At 32.3% G+C, this 21,384-nt stretch overlaps 1 protein-coding gene across 2 annotated transcripts; it reads right to left on the bottom strand.

The window, feature by feature from the left end:
• Positions 1-13,034: 13,034 nt before the first annotated feature.
• Positions 13,035-20,557, bottom strand: LOC141402088 (pancreatic lipase-related protein 2). 2 transcript variants are annotated; one of them, XM_073982767.1, is made up of 6 exons: positions 20,399-20,557; positions 20,205-20,338; positions 19,997-20,132; positions 19,599-19,927; positions 19,357-19,546; positions 13,035-13,403 (listed from the first exon to the last, which is right to left on the bottom strand). In XM_073982767.1, the coding sequence occupies exons 1-6, from the start codon at positions 20,512-20,514 to the stop codon at positions 13,322-13,324; spliced, it is 987 nt and encodes a 328-aa protein (XP_073838868.1). In that variant the 5' UTR covers positions 20,515-20,557; the 3' UTR covers positions 13,035-13,321. The 2 variants fall into 2 exon arrangements, with proteins under 2 accessions (XP_073838868.1, XP_073838869.1); XM_073982768.1 differs by lacking the exon at positions 13,035-13,403 and adding an exon at positions 18,834-19,299.
• Positions 20,558-21,384: the final 827 nt, after the last annotated feature.

The raw sequence follows: 21,384 nt of genomic DNA, 5'->3' as shown, positions 1-21,384 counted from the left end.
GGGCTTGGATGCTATTTTCGCGATTTAATATTTAAAATCAATTTTTAAAGATGTTCGACCCCTTCGATTTTCTTTAAATTTGTTTGTATTAAACTACGTTCAATTACAAAAATTTTAAGTCCTATGCGGTAATGGGATTCGGACGATTACTATTTTTTCGGAATTTTTTAAAATTTTTCAATTCAATTTTTCCTTTATACCTTTGTCCAAAATTTATTATTTTATAAAAAAAAATTAAAAGTTTCATTTATAAATATTTGTTTTGATTTTATATTTATGAATTTATCTCAAACATCTTAAAAACTGCGTCATTTCTCGATTTTGAAAATGCATCAGCGAAAATTCCATTAAAGCCCACTGTGCATTTTTTTCTATTCTTTATGATAAATGTTTAATATATAATGATAAATATGTACTCTTAGCTTCAAAAATACAGGAAATACAAATTTTGGACAAAGGTATTAAGGAAAAATTTAATTGACAAATTTTAAAAAATTCCGAAAAAATAGTAATCGTCCGAATCCCATTACCACATAGGACTTAAAATTTTTGTAATTGAACGTAGTTTAATACAAAAAAAATTTAAAGAAAATCGAAGGGGTCGAACATCTTTAAAAATTTATTTTAAATATTAAATCGCGAAAATAGCATCCAAGCCCACTGTGCAGTTTTTTGCTATTTTTTATTTAATAGCTGATAAAACAACAAAACATACAAAAAAAGATTTTTTCAATTTGGACCAATATTAAAGAAGTTATGAGTATTTTATTGCATGTAGTTTTTACAGAATTTGACTTTTTCAGGGCGCGATATATGTATCTGGAACCGTTAGTCAAAAAAAAATCTGAAAATATACTAAAATGTTTTGTTAATCAGCAGCATCACCACAGCAAAAGATAAAGGAAATCAAAAACCTCATCCTGAAAAAGTGTCGGATTTCACTCAGAAATCTCCATATGTAATAGAAAAATTATGAAAAGAATGTGAAAGCGAAAAACCAACCAGCGGCCTTTTGGATAACTAAAATAACAATGTATTCCAACTATACCGGTAAAAGCCATCTTCATTAACATACAAATTAATCCACCGTTTGGAATCTAAAGCCTATATCAAGGGATTAATTGGAAATAATACCGTTCTCAATCTCCTAAATCCAACGTGTACATGTACATTACGATAAGTCCTGGACAACTTTTGTTGGAAAGAAGTTATGTGTTTATTGTTCTATGTAGACAAGGCGATCCAAGCCATACCTATGTTTTGTGCAAAGCTCAAACGACTTAACCATACGACAGAGAAGGTAAATAATCTTACGGATTCCTTGCAAGCGAGGTTTCAGGGTAGAAGACTGTTTCTTTTTTGATTGGACGACAAATACTTGTAATATTGTAATTAACTCGAGGAAAGTAATGTAGACACATTGTTTCTATTTGAATTTTAATATTGTGTTAGCCCTATAGCTAAAGTAAAATAGCATCGAAAATTGAATGACCTAGCTGTGCAAAAACTCAACTCGATACGAAAGGACTTTGCGAGACAATTGATTTAAATAAATATTTTTTGAATCTAAAATTCATTAATTGCGTAGAATAACTCAACTTGTTTGCTAAGATGAACTCAGTCGTGTAATTAAGACTATTCCGAAATTAGCATAAACATATTCATTGAGTTTTCCCAAAGACTCATTTGCAGCGTCGATGGATAGATAAATGAAATAACAACGTTTTAACCCTTTGTATTAAAGGTGAAATCCAATATGCGAAGTGATGTCACAAAAAATTGACTGTTGTTGTTTTTTTTGTTTTTTTGTACCGAACCCACCCTCGTAACATAATCTAACGTGTAAAACAAAGAAATACAAAACCAAACGAATATCCATATTTAAATAGAGCATAAAATTGTGTTTTGTGTTTACTTTTTGTTGTTCACTCATCGTAGACTGAGAAGAGGGGAATCTAACGAGTATTTTTGTTTTACTTTCCCATCGAATACTAGGAAAATATGAAAATGCGAAATCAATGTTGGCTTTTAAAGGTACATCGGATAAAAATAAAAGATATGCAACGAAAACGTGATATACATATTTTTCAATACTATTATCGCGACAAAGTCAAGTTAGACACCATAAGCCAAATCGAATAAGTATCAAACCAGCATACAAGTAGTGGCTTTTGGGGTCGTCTAAAAACTAAAATTCGGATTAAGTTTTGTTAGCTTTACAAACAAACTTCGTCAATTGTATGTTTGATTTGCCTCAGGTGATTTTTACAACATATCCTTTAAAGTTCGATTTTAACGAAAATCTAACTTTTTTCCATAAAAATAATTATAAGACCACAAAGACCAAAAAGAAGATCACAAACTACATACCACTTTTATTCATTTTCGAGTTAGAGTTAACATGCCATTTGCAAAAAACACATTTGAAGTTTTTATTTCTCAGTGGAGTCTTCTACGCTCATAACTCAGCAAAATTATTATATACTACTCACACTATCTGTTAATTCTCGTTTTCTTTTTTGTTTCAATTTTTACTTGGAGTAAGTGTATTTTCAAATTGTAGTTACAATATGAACGCAATTTATGAAGAACATCAGCTTTTTCGAATTAAATTGAATTTGGATATTCACCTATACACTTTCTTTGTACATACGTATACCAGTATACCATACATATACATTTACAAAACTAATATTTGCCATCAAATGCAGCATAATGGACAGCTGAAGGGGGATCCGGTCTGATTTTTTCTTTGTTTTATTTGTAATGAATTTCCGGTTTAGTACTAAATTTAGCTTTTAACATAGACACATTTTTGTGTCAAATCGTTATTGTCTTCCCAAACATGCTCCGGTTCTCTAACACACAATTGAGCTGAATATGCGTTCTGGTTGCTTTTTATTTTTTGCTTAAATGAAAACTACAAACGTATCAATCAATAAACTATTGAAGCTTGAAATTGGAAAAGCAGGAACAAAGAATAGAGAATGATTTATAGAATTTTAGAATGGTCAATTTGTTAAAAGAAATATATTCTAAACAAATGTAATCCGTGATGTGAACTGAATTAGTCGGCTCAAATGCAAACGTATGTATGTATATTAAAATTCCATGTAGAAAATGAATCAATTTCTAATTGGACTATGTCAAACCATTATTGATTTAAGGTGGAGTCTGTCAGACATATTAACAGCTACGTAGTATTGACTAAAACTAATCTTGCTAACCAAATAAGTCCATACATTATATACATGTGTACATACAGTAACTTTGAACAAAAAAAAATTATTAATAAGGTCAATATACTTGCAGTTCTATTACTCAATATTTACAACACAAATATGCTTAAATGACTAGTTTCAAGCAATTGTTTTTTTTTTCTTTTTTGTAATTCATATGTGATTATTTTCATTTGTCCTCAGACTAACACAATATGTAACAACGACTTTTGTTATCCCTTCTTCTTCTTCTTTTTCTTCCTTCGATAGCCATCTGTGGCGTTGAAAATCCTTTAATTTACAATCCAAAACCCATAAATAGTCACCATTAATAGCCACTACGGACGACGGTCATAAAAACTGTCACAAGAAAACCTCACAGCACGGTAAGGCTGCACTCATAATCTACTGTTTGTTTGGACACATAAGATGTTGCCTTCTTCAAAACTACCACTAGCCACCATGTCCCTACAACACCTCATTTGTATGGTTTGTAAAACGAAAGGTGTCAAATGTAATGTAATTTGTTCTTTATTTTTTTGTTGCTTTTATACTTTTAATGTGAGAAACGCTGTACATTGCCACATTGTAACTGGGGAAAGTCGTAAAGTCGCTGCATAGTCATGTGCACTTGGAATACTTTATCGCATCTTTTAATTCGGATGCAACTTTTTATAGAAATTTTATAGTCATATTTAAGCGATATAAACATTTTACGACCATACTCAGAAAACTATAAAACGTCCACAGTCGGGGGATTAGTTAGATCACGAAAAACAGGTGACAAACGTCATATTTTAAATTAAAGGGAGCAAGTCCTTAGAATGTATCGGAATGCTTATCGACTTAATGGAAATAAATTAATATCATGTTAACGATTTTTTTATATTGTTTTATCAATTACATTCAAAAATGTGTGGTTATAGTTAATGAGCTAAACTTGAAAACGAAAGGCTCTGTATTCAAATCTCGAAAATCACATGAAGAAATATGTAAAAAAAAATAAAATAATTTGAATGGGCCAAAACCAACGAAAGTAAAATGCCGATGAATACTTAACGTTAGTTGCAAAAATGATATTGCTAGGATGACATTTGAGTGGTACTCACAAGGCACATGCCGCTGAGGCAAATCCAAGATTACCTGGATCCGTTCTGTACAAGTAGGGTGGAAATCAAGAGAAACATAGAGCAAATTGCCTAAGACAGGTAAAGATGGAATGTGTTTGTTTCAGCCTTATGACCAGATAATTTACCCGGTATATGCATAAAAAATGGTGCTACTGTGGTGCAATATTACTCAGCTAATATGAATCATTGGTATGAAAGAAGTCTCTTTGGAAAAAATGGCCGGGATGCTAAGATTGTAACACATACCGCAATCAATAGCGGTTTGAGCTATTTCTAATTGAAAGCGTTAAGGAAGTCTTTTTAAAGTACTCAAAGTAGAGAACATTGTTTAAATCCAAAATTAAATTATTAAGTTTTGAGGAGTTTTGAAGTGTGTCTGTCAATACCATTGATCATATAAGGTTACCATGTATCTCTAATAGTTCCCTAATAATAATGTTTAAAGAAAGAATGCGTATTTGATTCTTCCACACTTCAAAACCCATCATAATGGCTTAGTCAACCGTGGAAGCCATATGTACCAAGTTTCAGGGTTGTATCTCCATTAAGGTGACCCAAAAACAAGCAAAAATATACCCATGGCGTACTAATACAAGGTAATTTCATTAGAAACAACGATGATGGCAAACCCTATCTTCTTGTAAACCACATTTAATTTTCAATTAAATTAAAAAAAATATATTCAATACAGTGTGCATGAAATTGCCTTGTAATAATTATACCATATGCTCACCCTCTTTTTCCATTTGACCCAATAACCTTAAATATGTTTATTTCCATAGGAATTTGTATAAAGCCAATGGCGAATTTTCACGTAAATGTTCTAAAGGCCGTAATTATTGTCCAATCGATGAGACAATTTTACAAAAATGTATAATGATGGGCTAACATTCACCACGACCTATGTTTATTTACTAGTAGTTTCTATTGGAACGAATCCTATTTTATTAAAATCGGATCCCTTGATATCGAATCATTATTAGCTTTAAAGTTCTTAAACTTATAAGAAGTAATGCAAAAACAAAAATTCCGATTCGTGCGCAGATCCGCAGAATATTTGTATTATACATGTTCTGTTTTATTATGCATGGGAATGGCAACCTAATGGAAAATTCCTTGAAATATTTACGGTATTCTTAATGGGTCTTGTTATGTTACATTCATTCAAATTTCGTTACCCTATATGTTTTCGTGGGATTATAATAAATATAAAAACCTTGTTCTTTTAAGGACTTTGTAGCGTTAAAATCTAAATTTTGACTTCGACAGTTCACAATTTTTTAAATGGATATTTTTAAATTCCAAAATTATTAGGACAAGATTATTATATTAGGTTCTTATCCCACAAAAATCTGTGATTTCATTTAAACCAAGAAAATACGTTGTTTAATTTCGGTCTGATTTCATTGGATTACGTATGCATGTATGAGTTCAATTCAAAAATAGAGGAAATAGCCCAGCAAAAAAGTCCTCCCAAAATAATGTGTTTTTATAGTGCTTTTTGGTAGTCGTAACTACTTACAAAACCCCCTTCTAACCCATTATTTTAACAAGAATTACTAGTTATTCTATGACCAATATAACCACTAGAATAACTAGTTATTTTATGACCACTGGAAGTTAAAAAATAAGCTATAAGTTAAAAAATTATATTTTCTATTTTTAGAACAGTTGAGGTGGAATTTGTTTTCAATTTCAACACACCTTTAGGCTAGAATACGACAAAAAATGTGCCGCATCGAAATAACGGTATAACAAGTATGTTTGGACGATATTCGTTTCAGACAATATGGAGTCGATTTAGCCATGTCCGTCCGTCTGTCTGTCTGTGCGCACGATAACTCTCGAAGGAATCAACGGATTTGAAAAATGCATCTCTGGCCATCTCTATACGACGTTTGATTTCCTTGGAAGAGTCCCATTTTTCATTTAACAATACTCCAAGGTATGTGAAATTAGTGACTCGCTTAATATTTTTATAATTAATTTTTAGTGTGGTGTGATAATGGTCATTTTTCTTACTCACAACCATGCATTTTGTTTTTTTAATGTTTATTTTTAGGCCATTTGCTTCGCTCACCCTTGTAAGTTTATCGTAATATTTTGTTCAAACTTAGTTTAAGTTCGAAGATGGGCCCCACAAAAGTTCTAAATTTTTCTGTAAAATGATGTGAACGGTAACTCTCGAAGGGAACAATCGATTTGGTCCAAGCTTTGCACATCGTATTATTTCATCCAGTCATGTATCAGGTTTTACTATGGATTATATCGGTCCACTCCTTCGGGTACCTCCCACACAAAATTATGTTAGAGTAAAGTTTTAGAGCTCTACTCGGATCGCTTTGAATTTTTTTTCAGTAGGTTGTCCTTGCGGCTCCCTTTACGACGATACTATTTTTTCCGCGCAGGTATATACTTCCTGAGATATTGGCCTAAAATTGGCCCTGACGGCACAAACCACAAGTCTGTAAGATAAATCTCGCAGGGAGTTTCTGATTGGTGCAGACTTTAAATCGTATCGTATTATTTCATCCAGTCATGTATCAGGTTGGAATATGGTCTACATCGGTCCACACCTTCGGGTACCTTCCGCATAAATTTCGGGAAAAGCGAAGTTAAAGCTCCTCTTGGAGCTTTTTTCTTTTTGTAGCCTAACACACTACTCACTCGGCCACGCACACGAGCATTAAGGGTTGTTTCATCGTGTAAATATGCTTACATGCGCACCAGCAACTGTTCTTTGATTTTTTAAAAAAAGTACCCGGCCGACGGTGAGCGTTGAACGCACAACCCTCGATTTGTAGTCGGACACACAAGTACTGCGCCACCGTACTCATTACTTAATAAGGAGTAATATAAGTAGTTATTTTTGTATACATTACTTTGTAATGGTTTACATAATGACTAACGGATCCGAATTTTTGCTGGGAGAGTACGGACGACTAAAATAGAGAACGGTGCTCTATAATAGAGTACAATTGGTCACCGTAACTATAACATAACAAAATTTGGTCCATAATATCCATACAGGCTAAGCGAGTAATCACATGGGAAATAACGAACGGAAATAATAAATATTGTAACCAAATTTACTATTTGTTTCAGAAATGTTAACCTAGGTAGAAGTCAATAAAATATCAATGAATGGAGTCGGTAACAAAAGGCTGAATATTTAAAAAATACGATATAAAATATTTGGGTCTCCTCGGAGTACATACATGCCACTGTCTTTTGAGGTAAATGCTTAATATTGTATTTTTAATTGAAAGGTTTTACAGGTTATCCTTTTAGCAATTGTAAGGAAAAATAGGACACCAATAGTTAATATTACATTTTATTTACATTATTTAAGTTAATACAAGTCTTTATTATAGAACGCGTGAGGGCTTAGATGTAAAGTAAAAATAATCATTAGAAGTGATGGTTATCCTATGAACAATTTATGGAGTCACAATAGCTTATAGTATGCACATGGAAAACGTTACTACCATAAGATAGATAAAAGATGAAACAAAATTATAATTATTTTCATAGTTAAGGTACTCAAACTTAGTGTCATTCCAAATTAAACGCTTTTCTATATAAGACGCATGTTGTAACAAGTAAGGTGTTTGCGTGAATTACAATAACAACATTATTTTATGAGAACCAACTTGTCAATGACAATATTTGAATACTAGGATCTTTCAAAAATAGTGCAGAAAAATATACAGAAAATAAATAGAAATATTACAATTTTAATGTTAATTGACTTCGATTTTACTGTAGACATAATTTGATATGTTTTATACTTCATATCTTTCTCATGATGAACTGTATGGAACGGATTAGAAATATATTTATTAAATTTGGATTATTCTGGGTAGATCCTAATAAATTCTGACAATTTGGTCCATAAAAAAGTAAAAAAACAAACTTATTGTCACTTACACCTTGTATTATTACACCATGGTATTTTCAAAGGTTTTTTACCCTTTGCCTTTAGGCTAAAGAGGGTATATACATACATACATACACTTTGATGCTACCAAATTGTGCCTCATAGAAATTTAGACTTGTCTGGCTGGTGCTCGCGATAACTCTCAAACTGATCAACCGATTAGGTTTAATTTTTGGGTATCATAATATTTTGTTCAAACTTAATTTAAGTTCGAATATAGTTCATATCGGTCCACTCCTTCGAGTTCCTCGCTCACAAAAGTTCAAAACTTTCCTGTAAAATGGTGTGAACGATAACTCTCAAAGGGAGTAACCGCATTGTTCATAACTATGCATATGGTAATATTAATTACAGGCATAGATAGGCCTTCGTCATAAAATTTGGAAAAAAGTACAGTTTAAAAGCTCGTCTCGTATCTTTTTGACAATTTTTTTTTTGACCCTAACTAAACTGGGTAGTACGTAAGATAACCCTCGAAGGGGGAAACCGATTTAGTCCAAACGTTTTGCATCGTACTATTTCTTACAGACTCGAATTGTGTCTGAATATAGACAACATCTAACTCATTCGGCGTTACGAAATAAGTCCCCAAACGGAAAATAAAATAACAAAACAACAACAACTATAATTTACATTTTTGGGGATTTATTTCATTTTTCTGGGGATTTATTTCATATAAACATTTGGGGACATATTTCATTATGTAATAGCTTCCCAATTTTGGAAATGAAATAAATCTCCAAAAATTAATTCGGGGACATATTTCATTTTTGTAAAATTGCAAATTTTTCAGAAACTAGTACAAATATCCCGCTGGACTTACCACACAGTTGTTGTGCTCTCTCATGTAGTTATTGCTTATCAAGTAGTTTTTTGAAGAGCGTCTACTGATCAGTATGGAATTTGAAATTATGTTCCAAATAAAAGGTTGCAAATCAAAAGTGAATGTGGAAACGGAAAGTTTTTTAAGCAACAAAAAAAAATATGGAGCTTAATTATTAGAATGAAGAAGGAATATATAGAACTAAAAGCATAGGGAAATATGATTGTGAAAGTACATCGTTTTCCGATGTATTGTAGGACGAGTAGTTGTTTGTGGGAAAAAGGGCGTGTCTTGGTATCAAGTTAAAAATTCGCGCGAAGACACGTCCTTTTCCCCACAAACAACTACTCCCACTACCATTCCCCGTATTTGAACAATCGTATTTGATCGTAAATTGTTTGTGGTGAAAATAGGTTGATAATTATTTTTCGGAAATTTCCAGGAATTGCAACAAAGGGTGTTGAAATTTTTGTTTTTATAAAAGCAACCATGGGCAAAACATTGTAAGCAATATTTCTGAAAACTATTTACAAAGAAAAGTGCAACAAATTTTGCTCTATGCCCTGATTTTTTACGTTATCAGGGCAACGCCGTTAAAGACTAGTTTAATATAGGACTTTCCATATATCATTAAATTGTTTGTACGTACTCTAGACATAACAGTTAATGATTTTTCATAGACATTTTTTGGAAAATAACTTCAAAAACCAGAAATTTCTAGCCAAATTGCCTACAAAGGGACATAAACTACAATCATGCCAAAAATACGTCAAGAACATTATTTTTCTATCGGAATCAATGACAACACTACTGAAAATGATAGGGAAGGTATTATTCCAGAATTATGATTACTAAAATGACATAAAAAGCGAAAAATTTGGAAATAATTAATTTATTATTGTGGTGCATCATTTTTAATGTCCAATTTAAAAATGACCATTTTTTATTTTTGGTATTTTTTAGTATAACAGTACTGTAAACAAAATATTTTTGTATGCCAACTTAAAGAAAAATTCATACAATTTTTTACTGAATGCTGTTCGATAACAAAATGATCCAGCAAAAGAGAGCGAGTTTGGAGAGATTTTTGGAGAGTTTTGTGACTGAGAACTTGTAAATTTTTGCTGTGAAAATTTGTCCCGTAAAAATTTGTAAGTTCGGCCAGCTCACTTTTAATCAGCTGTTCAATGTAAACAACTTGAAATGTTAACACTTTTGATCAAGAAAATTTCACAATTTCACATTTTTTTTTTAAATTTTAAAGCGTTGTGGATCGGATTACTTCTTTAATAAGTCAAATGCAATTTTAAAATTTTCGTTTTTGTTCCATTTGCTTTAAAGTATCAAAAGAAACAAAAACAATTTTCATACATTTTCGGAAACAGCTGACTTTCTTGCAAGTTTTTTTAAAATGTTGTTCGATAACAGACTGCAATTTTTCTTGCTTGAGAGAGCAAAATTCACTGAGAGAGGTTGCTGGAACTGACTGAGTAATTATCGCTTGGAAAGTTATCGTAAAGACGTACTGTATGTATAGCTCTGTTCCTTTACGTGCCTGAGGTTACCATTTCTTACCATTTTTAACCTGCAAAGTGTTCCTTTACTTTAAAAAGCATACAATTTATATGAGACCAGTTCACCACTTTTACCATTTTTTGCCACTGTTACCATTTTTAAAAGTAAAGGAACAGACCATATATTGTTGTCTTAAGCAAATTTTTTTAAATCCAATATGAACTTTTCACGACCAAATTAAGTGAGAATTTTCGCCAAAATTGTATTTTAAATAAACTTTACTCATTGAGAAAAATGCAATTCATACAACATAAATATTTATTGGAAAAAAAATTAATTTATATGTGTTCAATAAATAACGTTTTTGGAAAAATGAAAACACAGTACTGTGTTACCATTTCGAGGTGATTGCTTTCGATTCTATTGTATATTTATATAGTGAACATAGTCTCCAGCTAGTTCACAAATTAATGTTGCATTTGACACATAGACATAGCCTAATTAAATATAGGCAACGGAATGCTTTATCTTTATTGTACAAAAAAAATTGTCAGATTACGATGGCGTTGGTGTGCAAATTGAAGTTCCCCTTAAGAATGAGTGAAAACATTAATGTTCGAAAAACATAAACTTACACAATAATAAAAATATATTTGCTAATAAGCCACAAAAACTAAAAAGTTTTATACAGCGAATGATTATTTATCATTGTAAGTGCTTCAAACATATGAAGTTGATCTGAAAAAAACGGCAAACACAAAAACAAAATCTACCCCTCAATTTCGAATTGAGTAGCTATGGTGCGGAAAAATTAAAAAACTCAACACTTTGAGTATGTGCCATTCGCAAAATATGCTAGTGTGGCATCTGGCGGAATAATATAACACTATCTTCAGTTGTCTATAGTTAGTTTGCCTATGACATAGACCATATAGACATGTCTATGACGTAGACCATAGACAAACTAAATCTATGGCCCGTTCCCGTACTTTATAAAGTGGTAAAAGTTGTAAACGATTTTCATATACATTTTGTGTACGGGAACGCAAAATGTGTAAAAGTGGTAAAATTTGTTAAAACTTTTTAGTACTGGAACAGAGCTATAGCTACTCAATTCGAAGTTAAGGGGTAGAATTGGTTTTTGTGTTTGCCGGTTTTTTGAACTCAACATCATATGTGTGAAGCACTTACAATGATAAATAATCATTCGGTGTATGAAACTTTTTAGTTTTTGTGGCTTATTAACAAATATATTTTTATTATTGTGTAAGCATAGACTAATGAATGTGTAAACAACAAAATCTCTCATTTTCTGTTCCTAACAGATGTCGCACAAAGCGATGTTGGGGCTAGTCGTGTGACTCACAGCTAACTGGGGCTAGTGAATAACTCGACTTCGAAAACAATTTATTCGTTTTTCTACAATTTGACGGCTGTCTTTGCAAATATTTCGACTTTATCGTGTACTCTGCAAGACAAATGAACTAAACACCACTTTTTGTAAAATAATTGGTCTGTTCCTTTACTTTTGAAAATACATTATACATTAATGTATATATTTTTTGAATTTTGGTTTGAGTGAAGCGAGTAGCTTTCACTCAACCCGTAAACAACTGTCTGCGACATCTATTGCTTCATTTTTTTCGAAAATAAGAGCTGAGAAACATTTGTAATCTTTACCTTCATTAGAGTATGGTGTAAGTATATGTTTTTCGAATATTAATGTTTTCACTCGTTCTTAAGGGGAACTTTAATTTGCACACAAACGCCATCCTAATCTGACAATTTTTTCGAAGAATAAAGAAGAGGCATTCCGTTGTCTATATTTAATTAGTATGTTCCAAAGATGTCAATATTATAAGATAGGAAAAGTCAATTGTGAAAAATTAACTGTAGAGGGAGTTAACCTCTGTTGCTACGACATCATAGCAACATTCTGTTAAACGAAAACTGTTACTCATTGGAATATTGACAAAAAAACTTTAAAACTCAAATTTTACGGCGTTGACTTTTCTTTTTTTATTAAATAAAAAATAAGAAATAGTGAAGAAATAAATTTCAGCCACAAAACACGACGTTAATGTTTTCTGCCGCGAGAAATGGGAATCAAAAACGATTGGCATTGCTGTTAACAATTCCAGTGAGTTGTGTAGCCATCTGCAACCAAAATGTGGAACTATTAGCATATGTTTTTGGAAAATGCATTTCTTCTAGTCTTTATTGCTATACGTCTTTGTATGTTCAAAGACGTATAGCAATAAAGACCCGAACAAATGCATTTTCCAAAAACATATGCTAATAGTTCCACATTTTGGTTTCAGATGGCTACACAACACACTGGAATTGATAACAGCAATGCCAATCGTTTTTGATTCCCATTTCTCGCGGCAGAAAACATTAACGTCGTGTTTTGTGGCTGAAATTTATTTCTTCACTATTTCTTATTTTTTATTTAATAAAAAAACAAAAGTCAACGCCGTAAAATTTGAGTTTTAATGTTTTTCTTGTCAATATTCCAATGAGTAACAATTTTCGTTTAACAGAATGTTGCTATGATATCGTAGCAACAGAGGTTATCTCCCTCTACAGTTAATTTTTCACAATTGACTTTTCCTATCTTATAATATTGACATCTTTCGTATGTTTGAAACCACATAGCAGAGTCATCAACCAAATAACTTCTTTCGCTTGGACATCACCCGCGTATTTGTGTATACATTCCAATGCCAAAAGGTGGCGCTCCATAAGTAGGCAAATAATATATACCACCACTTGCGCTGAAAAGAAACAATTTATAAACTGTTATATAAAATAATGGAAAATAGGAATTATCGAAACATATGGCGAGAATGGCGAACAATGGATCAGATTAGATCATAGCCGACCAAGAAGAGAGCACACAAAATTCTGAATATTGCCAATATTTGACAGTGTGTTAGTAAGGTTGTATGCCCATGTGTGTCATGTGTGTGTAAATAGCCGAAAAACTTCGTAACTTTAACAATATCAAAGAACGACATTGGATTATATTCGAATTTGACGAGAACCGAAGGGAGATTAAAAATGTCGATTCTTACTTTTTTGAATGGTAAAGCTACAAATAAAAGAACTCGCGAATTGTTAGAATATGTTAACAGTTCGCAAAAGGGTGAAACTCGGATTCTTGGATTTTAAAACTTTTTTTAATATGACTGAAATATTTAAAGTTAACTGTTTTAGGAGGGATTTCATCATATCGAAAAATTGATAAAAATGGGTTGAAGCCAACAAGTTTATTTATGTTCACTTCCGATTTCTGGCTTATTCTTACATTTCATAGCCCTATACCCAAAAAAGAATAAAACAAGTAAAAAAAAGTATCAGTCGGCTTTGCCGACAGAAATATAACCTCAGCCTCAGATCGAATGTATTTAGGGCCAGGTCAGGCAATGTGCGCTTGCTGAGAGCAAGTGAGCATACATTTCAATGCATTTTACATTGAAGTTTTCGCTCACTTGCTCTCAGCAAGCGCACATTGCTTGACCTGGATTTAGGGTAATTTCAGAATTTTTGGTTCTTTTTGGACATTTGAACTTGTCGACCGGTTTGCCCATCTTCGAATTGAAACTAAATTTGGAAAAAATAGAAAGAAGGCCAAATTTTGGGCTGTTTTCTCAAGAAGTATGGACTTGCCCTTGAAAAAACTTTTACCGTCATAACAGCGAATGGAAGTTTCTTCAACAAAAATCAAATTGATTCGAGAGCAGGTCTTAAAGTGAACTTATCCGAAAATTTGTGTGGGAGGTACCCGAAAGAGTGGACAAATATAGTCAATATTCGAACCTGATCTAGTGATCTGGTAGGTATATTATGATGTGTAAAGTATAGACCAAATCGGTCACTCCCTTCAAGAGTTATAGAGCGCACAATTTTTCCCAACATTTTTGAACTTTTATGGGGGAGGTACCTAAAGGATTGAACCGATATGACTTATCTTCGAACTTAAACTATTTTTGGACAAAATATTACGAAGGCCAAATTTTTGACCGAATCGGCAGATCTGTTTGAGAGTTATCTTGGGCTCCAACCACTACGCACGGTGGCACCCTGATGAAACTTGTACCGTCTTATGGGGGCAGTGAATACATGCTGTTACAACAAAAATCAAAACGATTGAAGAGCAGACCCAAAACTGAACTATTCCGAAATTTTGTGTGGGAGGTACCCGAAGGAGTGGACCGATTGAGTCTATATTGGAACTTCTTCTAAGTCTGATTGAAGTTTTACGATGTGCAAAGTATGGAGCAAATCGGTTACTCTCTTCAAGTGGTATCGTACGCACAAATTTTTCGAATATTTTCGATCTTTTGTGTGGAGGTACCGGAAGGTGTGTACCAATATAACCCATACTAAAACTAAGTTTGGACAAATATTACGAAAGCCAAATTTTGGACCGAATCCGTTGATCCATTCGAGAGTTATCGTGCGCTCCAGCCAGACAGACGGACGGACATGGCTAAATCAACTCCAAATTGTCTGAAACGGATTTCGTCCAAACATACTTGGGGTCTAAAACCATTATTTCGATTAGGCACATTTTGCCCGTAAGAAAGTGTATATACCCTCGTTAGCATAAATGCTGAGGGTATAAAAATACTCGTACTCTATGGGCAACATTCGATATATGCATCAACCAAGAAGTGATGCTGACATTTTGAAACCTGAGTCTGCTAGTTTTGAATGACAGAAATCGATAAAAACTGACATTTAAAACTGACTGATTGCATTATACATTTTTACACAACGAGATAGACACGTGGAAAGCTTTTCAAGCACTTTTCATCCATTGTCAATCTTAAACGAATATTTTAAGCTGATGTAATTCGAAGATGAGGCAAAATCCATCAAAATACGTGTATTCCAGATAAGTACCTAAATATATCCAATCTGGCTGGATATTAAAAGGAACATTAAAAAAGCTCATAAAAAAGAGTTTGCAAACATTATTTTCCGTAAATTATTTTGTGAAATTTTGGTCAAAATATAGTTATCATATTTTACTGCATTCAATTTTGGCTTACGTAAAAAATCGTCATTTTAGACCACAAAATCGTCATTTTTCCTAGTAATTTGAGTCCAAAGTCGAAAATTTGGTGCATAAATTTTGTTAAAAAAAATTATTTTTTGGTTTTAAAATTTACAACTGTCATACAGGCACTCATAAACCCCCGTGATTTTAGTTTTTACGCGCCGGATCTAAAGAGCTCTTCCGCTTTCGAATCCATTCACTAAAACGGTGGATATAGATATCTTGAACCCAGATTGCGTCTGTGATGCAACAGACGACACACTCTAGTCGCTGAGTGAAACATAGAAATATTCATATACATATATTGAAATAGATTGATTCGCTCTATCGGAAAGCGGATGCGCATCAACTGATTTTAACTAACTCGCGAAACACAAGCTCTTTAATTTTCAAATTTTTTGAATATTTGTAATTTCATTGAGTTACTTGACCGCGAAAAAATTAAGTAATCCGTCGTCTATAAATGCATTAGTCTATGATATTACCCTTAATTTCTGTATAATTATATGTTATCTCAGTATATATGTTATCTCCCAAATATTTTTTCTACTTTTTCTAATTAAACCAAAAAAATTATTTTCAACAATATTCCAACAATAATATTTCCTCTTTAATTGTTGGTATAATATTATAAACACAAATATTGGTTATAGGATCCCACTTCGTGTAGCTATGAACAAATATATAAGTTTGTTCTTTAGTAAGTGGGTGTAAAAGCAGGTCAAAGTGACCCTATTTGGAAATTGTTTTTTCTCAATATTTTAGTTGTTTATTGAAATATTATAATATCCAAAATATACAACGGTTTATAAATATTTTTTTTGTTATTGTAAGGAGAGGTATGTGAAATGAATATAAAATGATCAGGGTAGCCAATGAAGTGCAGTGCATATGTACAGATTTTCTTTGATGTTAGAATATAGTATAGGGTCACTTGGCAAACAAATTTCTAGAATATTTTGAATATTTATATATATATATATATATATATATATATATATATATATATATATATATATATATATATCACCAATATTTTTGAAAAAGCCAAGGTTTACCCTTTCAGAACACGCGACTTGTGATTGTATATTATACAAATTAAATATTTTTGGATAAAATGAAATGTTTTTGTACGTGGAAAAAAATATTGGCCTTAAAAGATAATTTGCGAGGAAGCTGTGGCTATATTTATGTTAAAAAATTGGTGAAAATGGGTTGAAGCCACCATGTCTTTTTTTGTTATCCCTCTATTTGTGAGTAAACCACACTTCTCTCGAGTTTCCTGTCAAAGTAAAAACAGAAGCAAACTAATTAATGATCATCTCACTAATGTATTACTTTTCAAAATTTCGTCTGCTTCTACCATTAAATGATGCTGACATTTTGAAGCCAGATTTACAGTGTTTTTTGAAATTCTCTTCTAATTTCATTCCGCAAACAGGTTTTTCAAAAAATCATATACAGGATTGTAGTACTTGCGATTCGGAGTTATTTGATACGTATATTGTGAATGTAGTCTGCACAGCTTCATAGAAATCTGCGTCCAAATGCAGAAATTTTGTGCGAACATTTTTCTAAAAATCATATTTTTCGGGTCTAATATTTGCAATTGTCTCTAGAATACCACGTACTCCATTGCACATTTTAGTTTTTTACGTTCCGGATCCAATAAATCATTCCTCGTGAAAATCCATCTACTAAAACGCGAGTTACGAGAAATTCCAAAGTAGAAAAATCACCTAAAATTGTTTTTGAAAATATCGCGTAGTTTATCGCGTTTTCTGCCGATCGTTTCCACTGCAATGAAAAAAACTAGTGCGGCATCTTCGTTTCAGCGGAAACAGAGATTTGAAAACTTCACTGATAAGGGAGCTACATTCATTTTACCCCAAAAAATAGTGTGTGATGCTACATCCACGGTTCTTGATTGATCGCCTTAAAATAGATATATATCGATGTAGATTTTCATGGTAGACATTGAAACCGGATGCGGACAAAAATTGTATGCACTTTGTGCAAATTAGCGATATTTTATAGGTTTTTTAATGCTAAGATGCAGCCGATGCTACATCTTAGAGTCCAACTTATATTTCGAAAAATATATACAAGTTAATAGATATGGTCTTGCTGTACATGAAAATCACATGCGGACAAAATGATCCGTCTATTTTATTGGGAGATTTAAGCAAAATGAAGGAAGTATTCCTTTAGATTTTTCCAATATTTTCTACTACATAATGCATGTGAAAAAATATTTTTTCAAACAAAAATTTTTTTTTTTTTGACCAAAAAATGTGCTTATTTTGGATGTAACATCGAAACTAAAACACCAATCTGTATGATTGTAGTCTCATTTGATTTGCCGTGAAGTTTTGATGCACATCAAATTTTTATGTAATTTTATGACCACTGAATGGGCCTTAATTTTGAAAAAAAAAAGTTGACTTATATTCAATAATTTATCAATTTTATGGACATTCCGCGAATTCTGTGTAACATTTTGCAGGTATTATGCAACCTACTTGCAGAAGTCACTTCGAGAGCACTTTTTTGTAACAATTGTGCTCATTAAAATAATTAGCGTTTTTATAATATTTTCTTTCTTAGAAAGCGCAATAAAAGCGCCATAACTTTTGTCCGCAACAACCAAAAATTGGCTCGCGACCAGATTCGTAGTGGGTATTTTTTCTTAACCTACATATCAAAAATCGTTGATGTAGCGCCAAAAAAATTTATCCTTTTTTTCTGAAATGGAATATGAAATAATTGACAATATTCGTGATATATATATATATATATATATATATATATATATATATATATATATATATATATTCTGTACGTTTTTTTAATTTATAGATTTGCTCTCACATCTTTTTTTCATTTTTTGTTTTAACGGAAACTAAAAACAAATTTAAGAAATTATGCAACAATATATGGATGTCTAATCTCTTACTGATATATACATCAATATTTTTCAATACAACAAATAAGAAATTTTAAAATATATTTTCTTTGAAAGAGAATAAACACAGCTATTATCTTTGCTCGCATCGGCCAATTTTGTGAACGCTTGGAGATTTTAAACCAGATTTTTTTCTTTAATCCCTATAACAAACGTCGCAAAAAAACTTTAAAATTTTTTAAAATAAATTTGGTTTTTACCACTTATATTTTTCGTAAGAATAAACTTGAAGATTCTTACGTTAAGGAACAGAGCTTATATACAAATTAGTGAGGTCAAACGGCTAAACATTTAAATTACAATTTACTTTATAAAATCTCAAAATTGAACATCCAAAAAACCAAATTAATGCATGGACAGTTGGATGCAATGGACAGTTGATTGTCGCGTTAAAACAACTTCCACACGAAAACAGAGTGAGTGATGCCAACCATTTCCATCTTTTCATGTGATTGTTGTTTTAATGCGTCGATCAACGGTCTCATTCTGACGGTGACATAAATTAAAAATATGCCTCATTGAAAATCATTTGATTTATGGGTCACTTTCGTTACTGACAATTTGGAGTAAAATTAGCTATATTTGACCGTTCGTCTGGCTGGCAATGTGTTCGATAACTCTCGAAGGTAGAAACATAGAGCTTGGAAACAGCTTTTTTTAATACGTTTTCGAAACGGATATTCTGCTTAGTAATTACCTCATATTCACATATTCACCCATATAAACCACACTCAGCTTACTCCACGAAGTCTTTGAAGCCGTCTCCATACACTTTGAAGATGAACGCATTCTTATGGCCATCATTGTACAGGGTACTGAGGGAAAATTTTTCGGCATTCCAATGGATTCCGCATAAAGTGTAACAGCACGATTATGACTGCAACTATCTATAATTTGAAATCTTTATATCGCTGGCAATTGGAGAATGCCTTTACTTACAAGAATCGATTATCAACTTACTGGCTGCTATAATAGCAACACTCTCGCAACCGCGTTGTGGTGTATAACCAAAATTTGGATAAAAGTCAACGGTACCACGAGGCGTTATATCTCCAAAAACAGGATAATCTGTGTGAATTACATCAACAAAGGTAGCAGTATTCGATTGCAAGCTATCCGGCGAATTAGGCAGAAATAGCGGTAATGCTGGATCTAACCCAGTTACACGTCCCAGGGTTCCATTAAAATAACGTCCGATGTTTCCGGCGATATGGGCGCCAAGACTATGGCCAATTATGTGAACTTCAGACAGTTCTATCTGGTGTTTCCTATTCGACGATTACGAATTGTTATTCACATTCAGAAAATGTGTAGCTCGTGTAAACACAGAAACTTACTCGAAAAACTTTTCTAGCATTTCTCCTAAATATTTACCAACAATACCTACAGCTTTTCGAGAGGAATAATAATCCAACTTTGCCGCATCTTTCCAATCAGCAAGAAAAACGTTATCTATTCCTTGGGCCATATAAGCTGAAGTGAAATGAAGCGGTGACCATAATCAACATTTTGTTTGGCAAATTAACTGCCAAAAATGTTCCTCACCTTGACCAAGTGGTCTTATGGAACTATGAAAACGGTTCCCCGTAAATCCATGAATAATAACTTTAATATCTGTTTTGATCTTTAAATCGTCTATCATAGCTAAGGGAAACTCCAACCGTGTTCCATTTCGAAGTCTGACAATGAAAATGTAACAGGTTTTTATATAGACTCAATAAAATTGTTATTCGTCTTACGGCGGTTGATAGTATATATTGGCTGTTTGCACAATTGAATTTACATTAATTAACTCTCCTGCCTCTAAGAAGATCACTAAACAAACCAAAACAAATTTAAAGTTCCGACGTAACATTTTCTTTCGATTGTTTTTGCACAGAGATGTTAATATACTGAGACTATACAAATTTAAATCACCTGAAAATACGGACTATATTGCGTGCTCATATAAATTGCGTGACAATTTTGGAAATTTTCTACAGCTAATTTTAGCTTAATACGTCACTTGGGAAATAACAATTCCAATTCGGAGTTGTTGATTACTGTTATTTACTACTTGAATTCGTGAATTAGTTTGCAATTTGAGAAAAAATCCAATTTTCTGAGAAAATACTATATTTTCTTTTAATAAGATATGTCTAAATTTGAATAATCTTCCGGGATTTTAAAACAAATAAAAATACCGTTCATTACAAAAATTATTGGTCCACCAACAGCTTACGTGAAAAGAATAAATTTTTCTAGGGTCGTGCATTTATTTTACTTAAGCTGCTACGAGGGGAACTAATAATGAAAAAATACTAAATATCTGCAAATTTTCAATAATGTCTGTATAAATAGAGGTTTTCAAACTCCTCCTTTGTATTCTAGCCATTCAAATCCGATATGTGTGATGAGCTGATATAACCACCAGGGAAACGATCGCAGCATATAGTGGGTGTGTGTGACTTCGCTAGAATTCACTTTTTCAATACAAACTCCATAGGTCATGTAAGCTCGATTAATACAATTAATTGAAAATGCGAATATGTACCACCAAAAAAAGATTTATTGTTTTCTTAAGTAGTCTCCAGCATTATATATCGTCACCATAAATGCACAAAGACGTAACCCACAATACTAAAACTTTACAGGAGAAGCAAAAAAACGTTATAAAATGAAAACGGTGTTATAAGACAGAGAAGAAATATATTTTTGGAAAAAACTTAATTTTTTTTCAGAATTT

The sequence above is a fragment of the Musca autumnalis genome, unplaced genomic scaffold (assembly GCF_047663935.1).
Source record: "Musca autumnalis isolate F117 unplaced genomic scaffold, ASM4766393v1 scaffold_4, whole genome shotgun sequence".
Taxonomy (NCBI): Eukaryota; Metazoa; Arthropoda; class Insecta; order Diptera; family Muscidae; genus Musca; species Musca autumnalis.
Note: the sequence above shows the minus strand (reverse complement) of the source record. Positions and strands in the feature narration are given on the sequence as shown.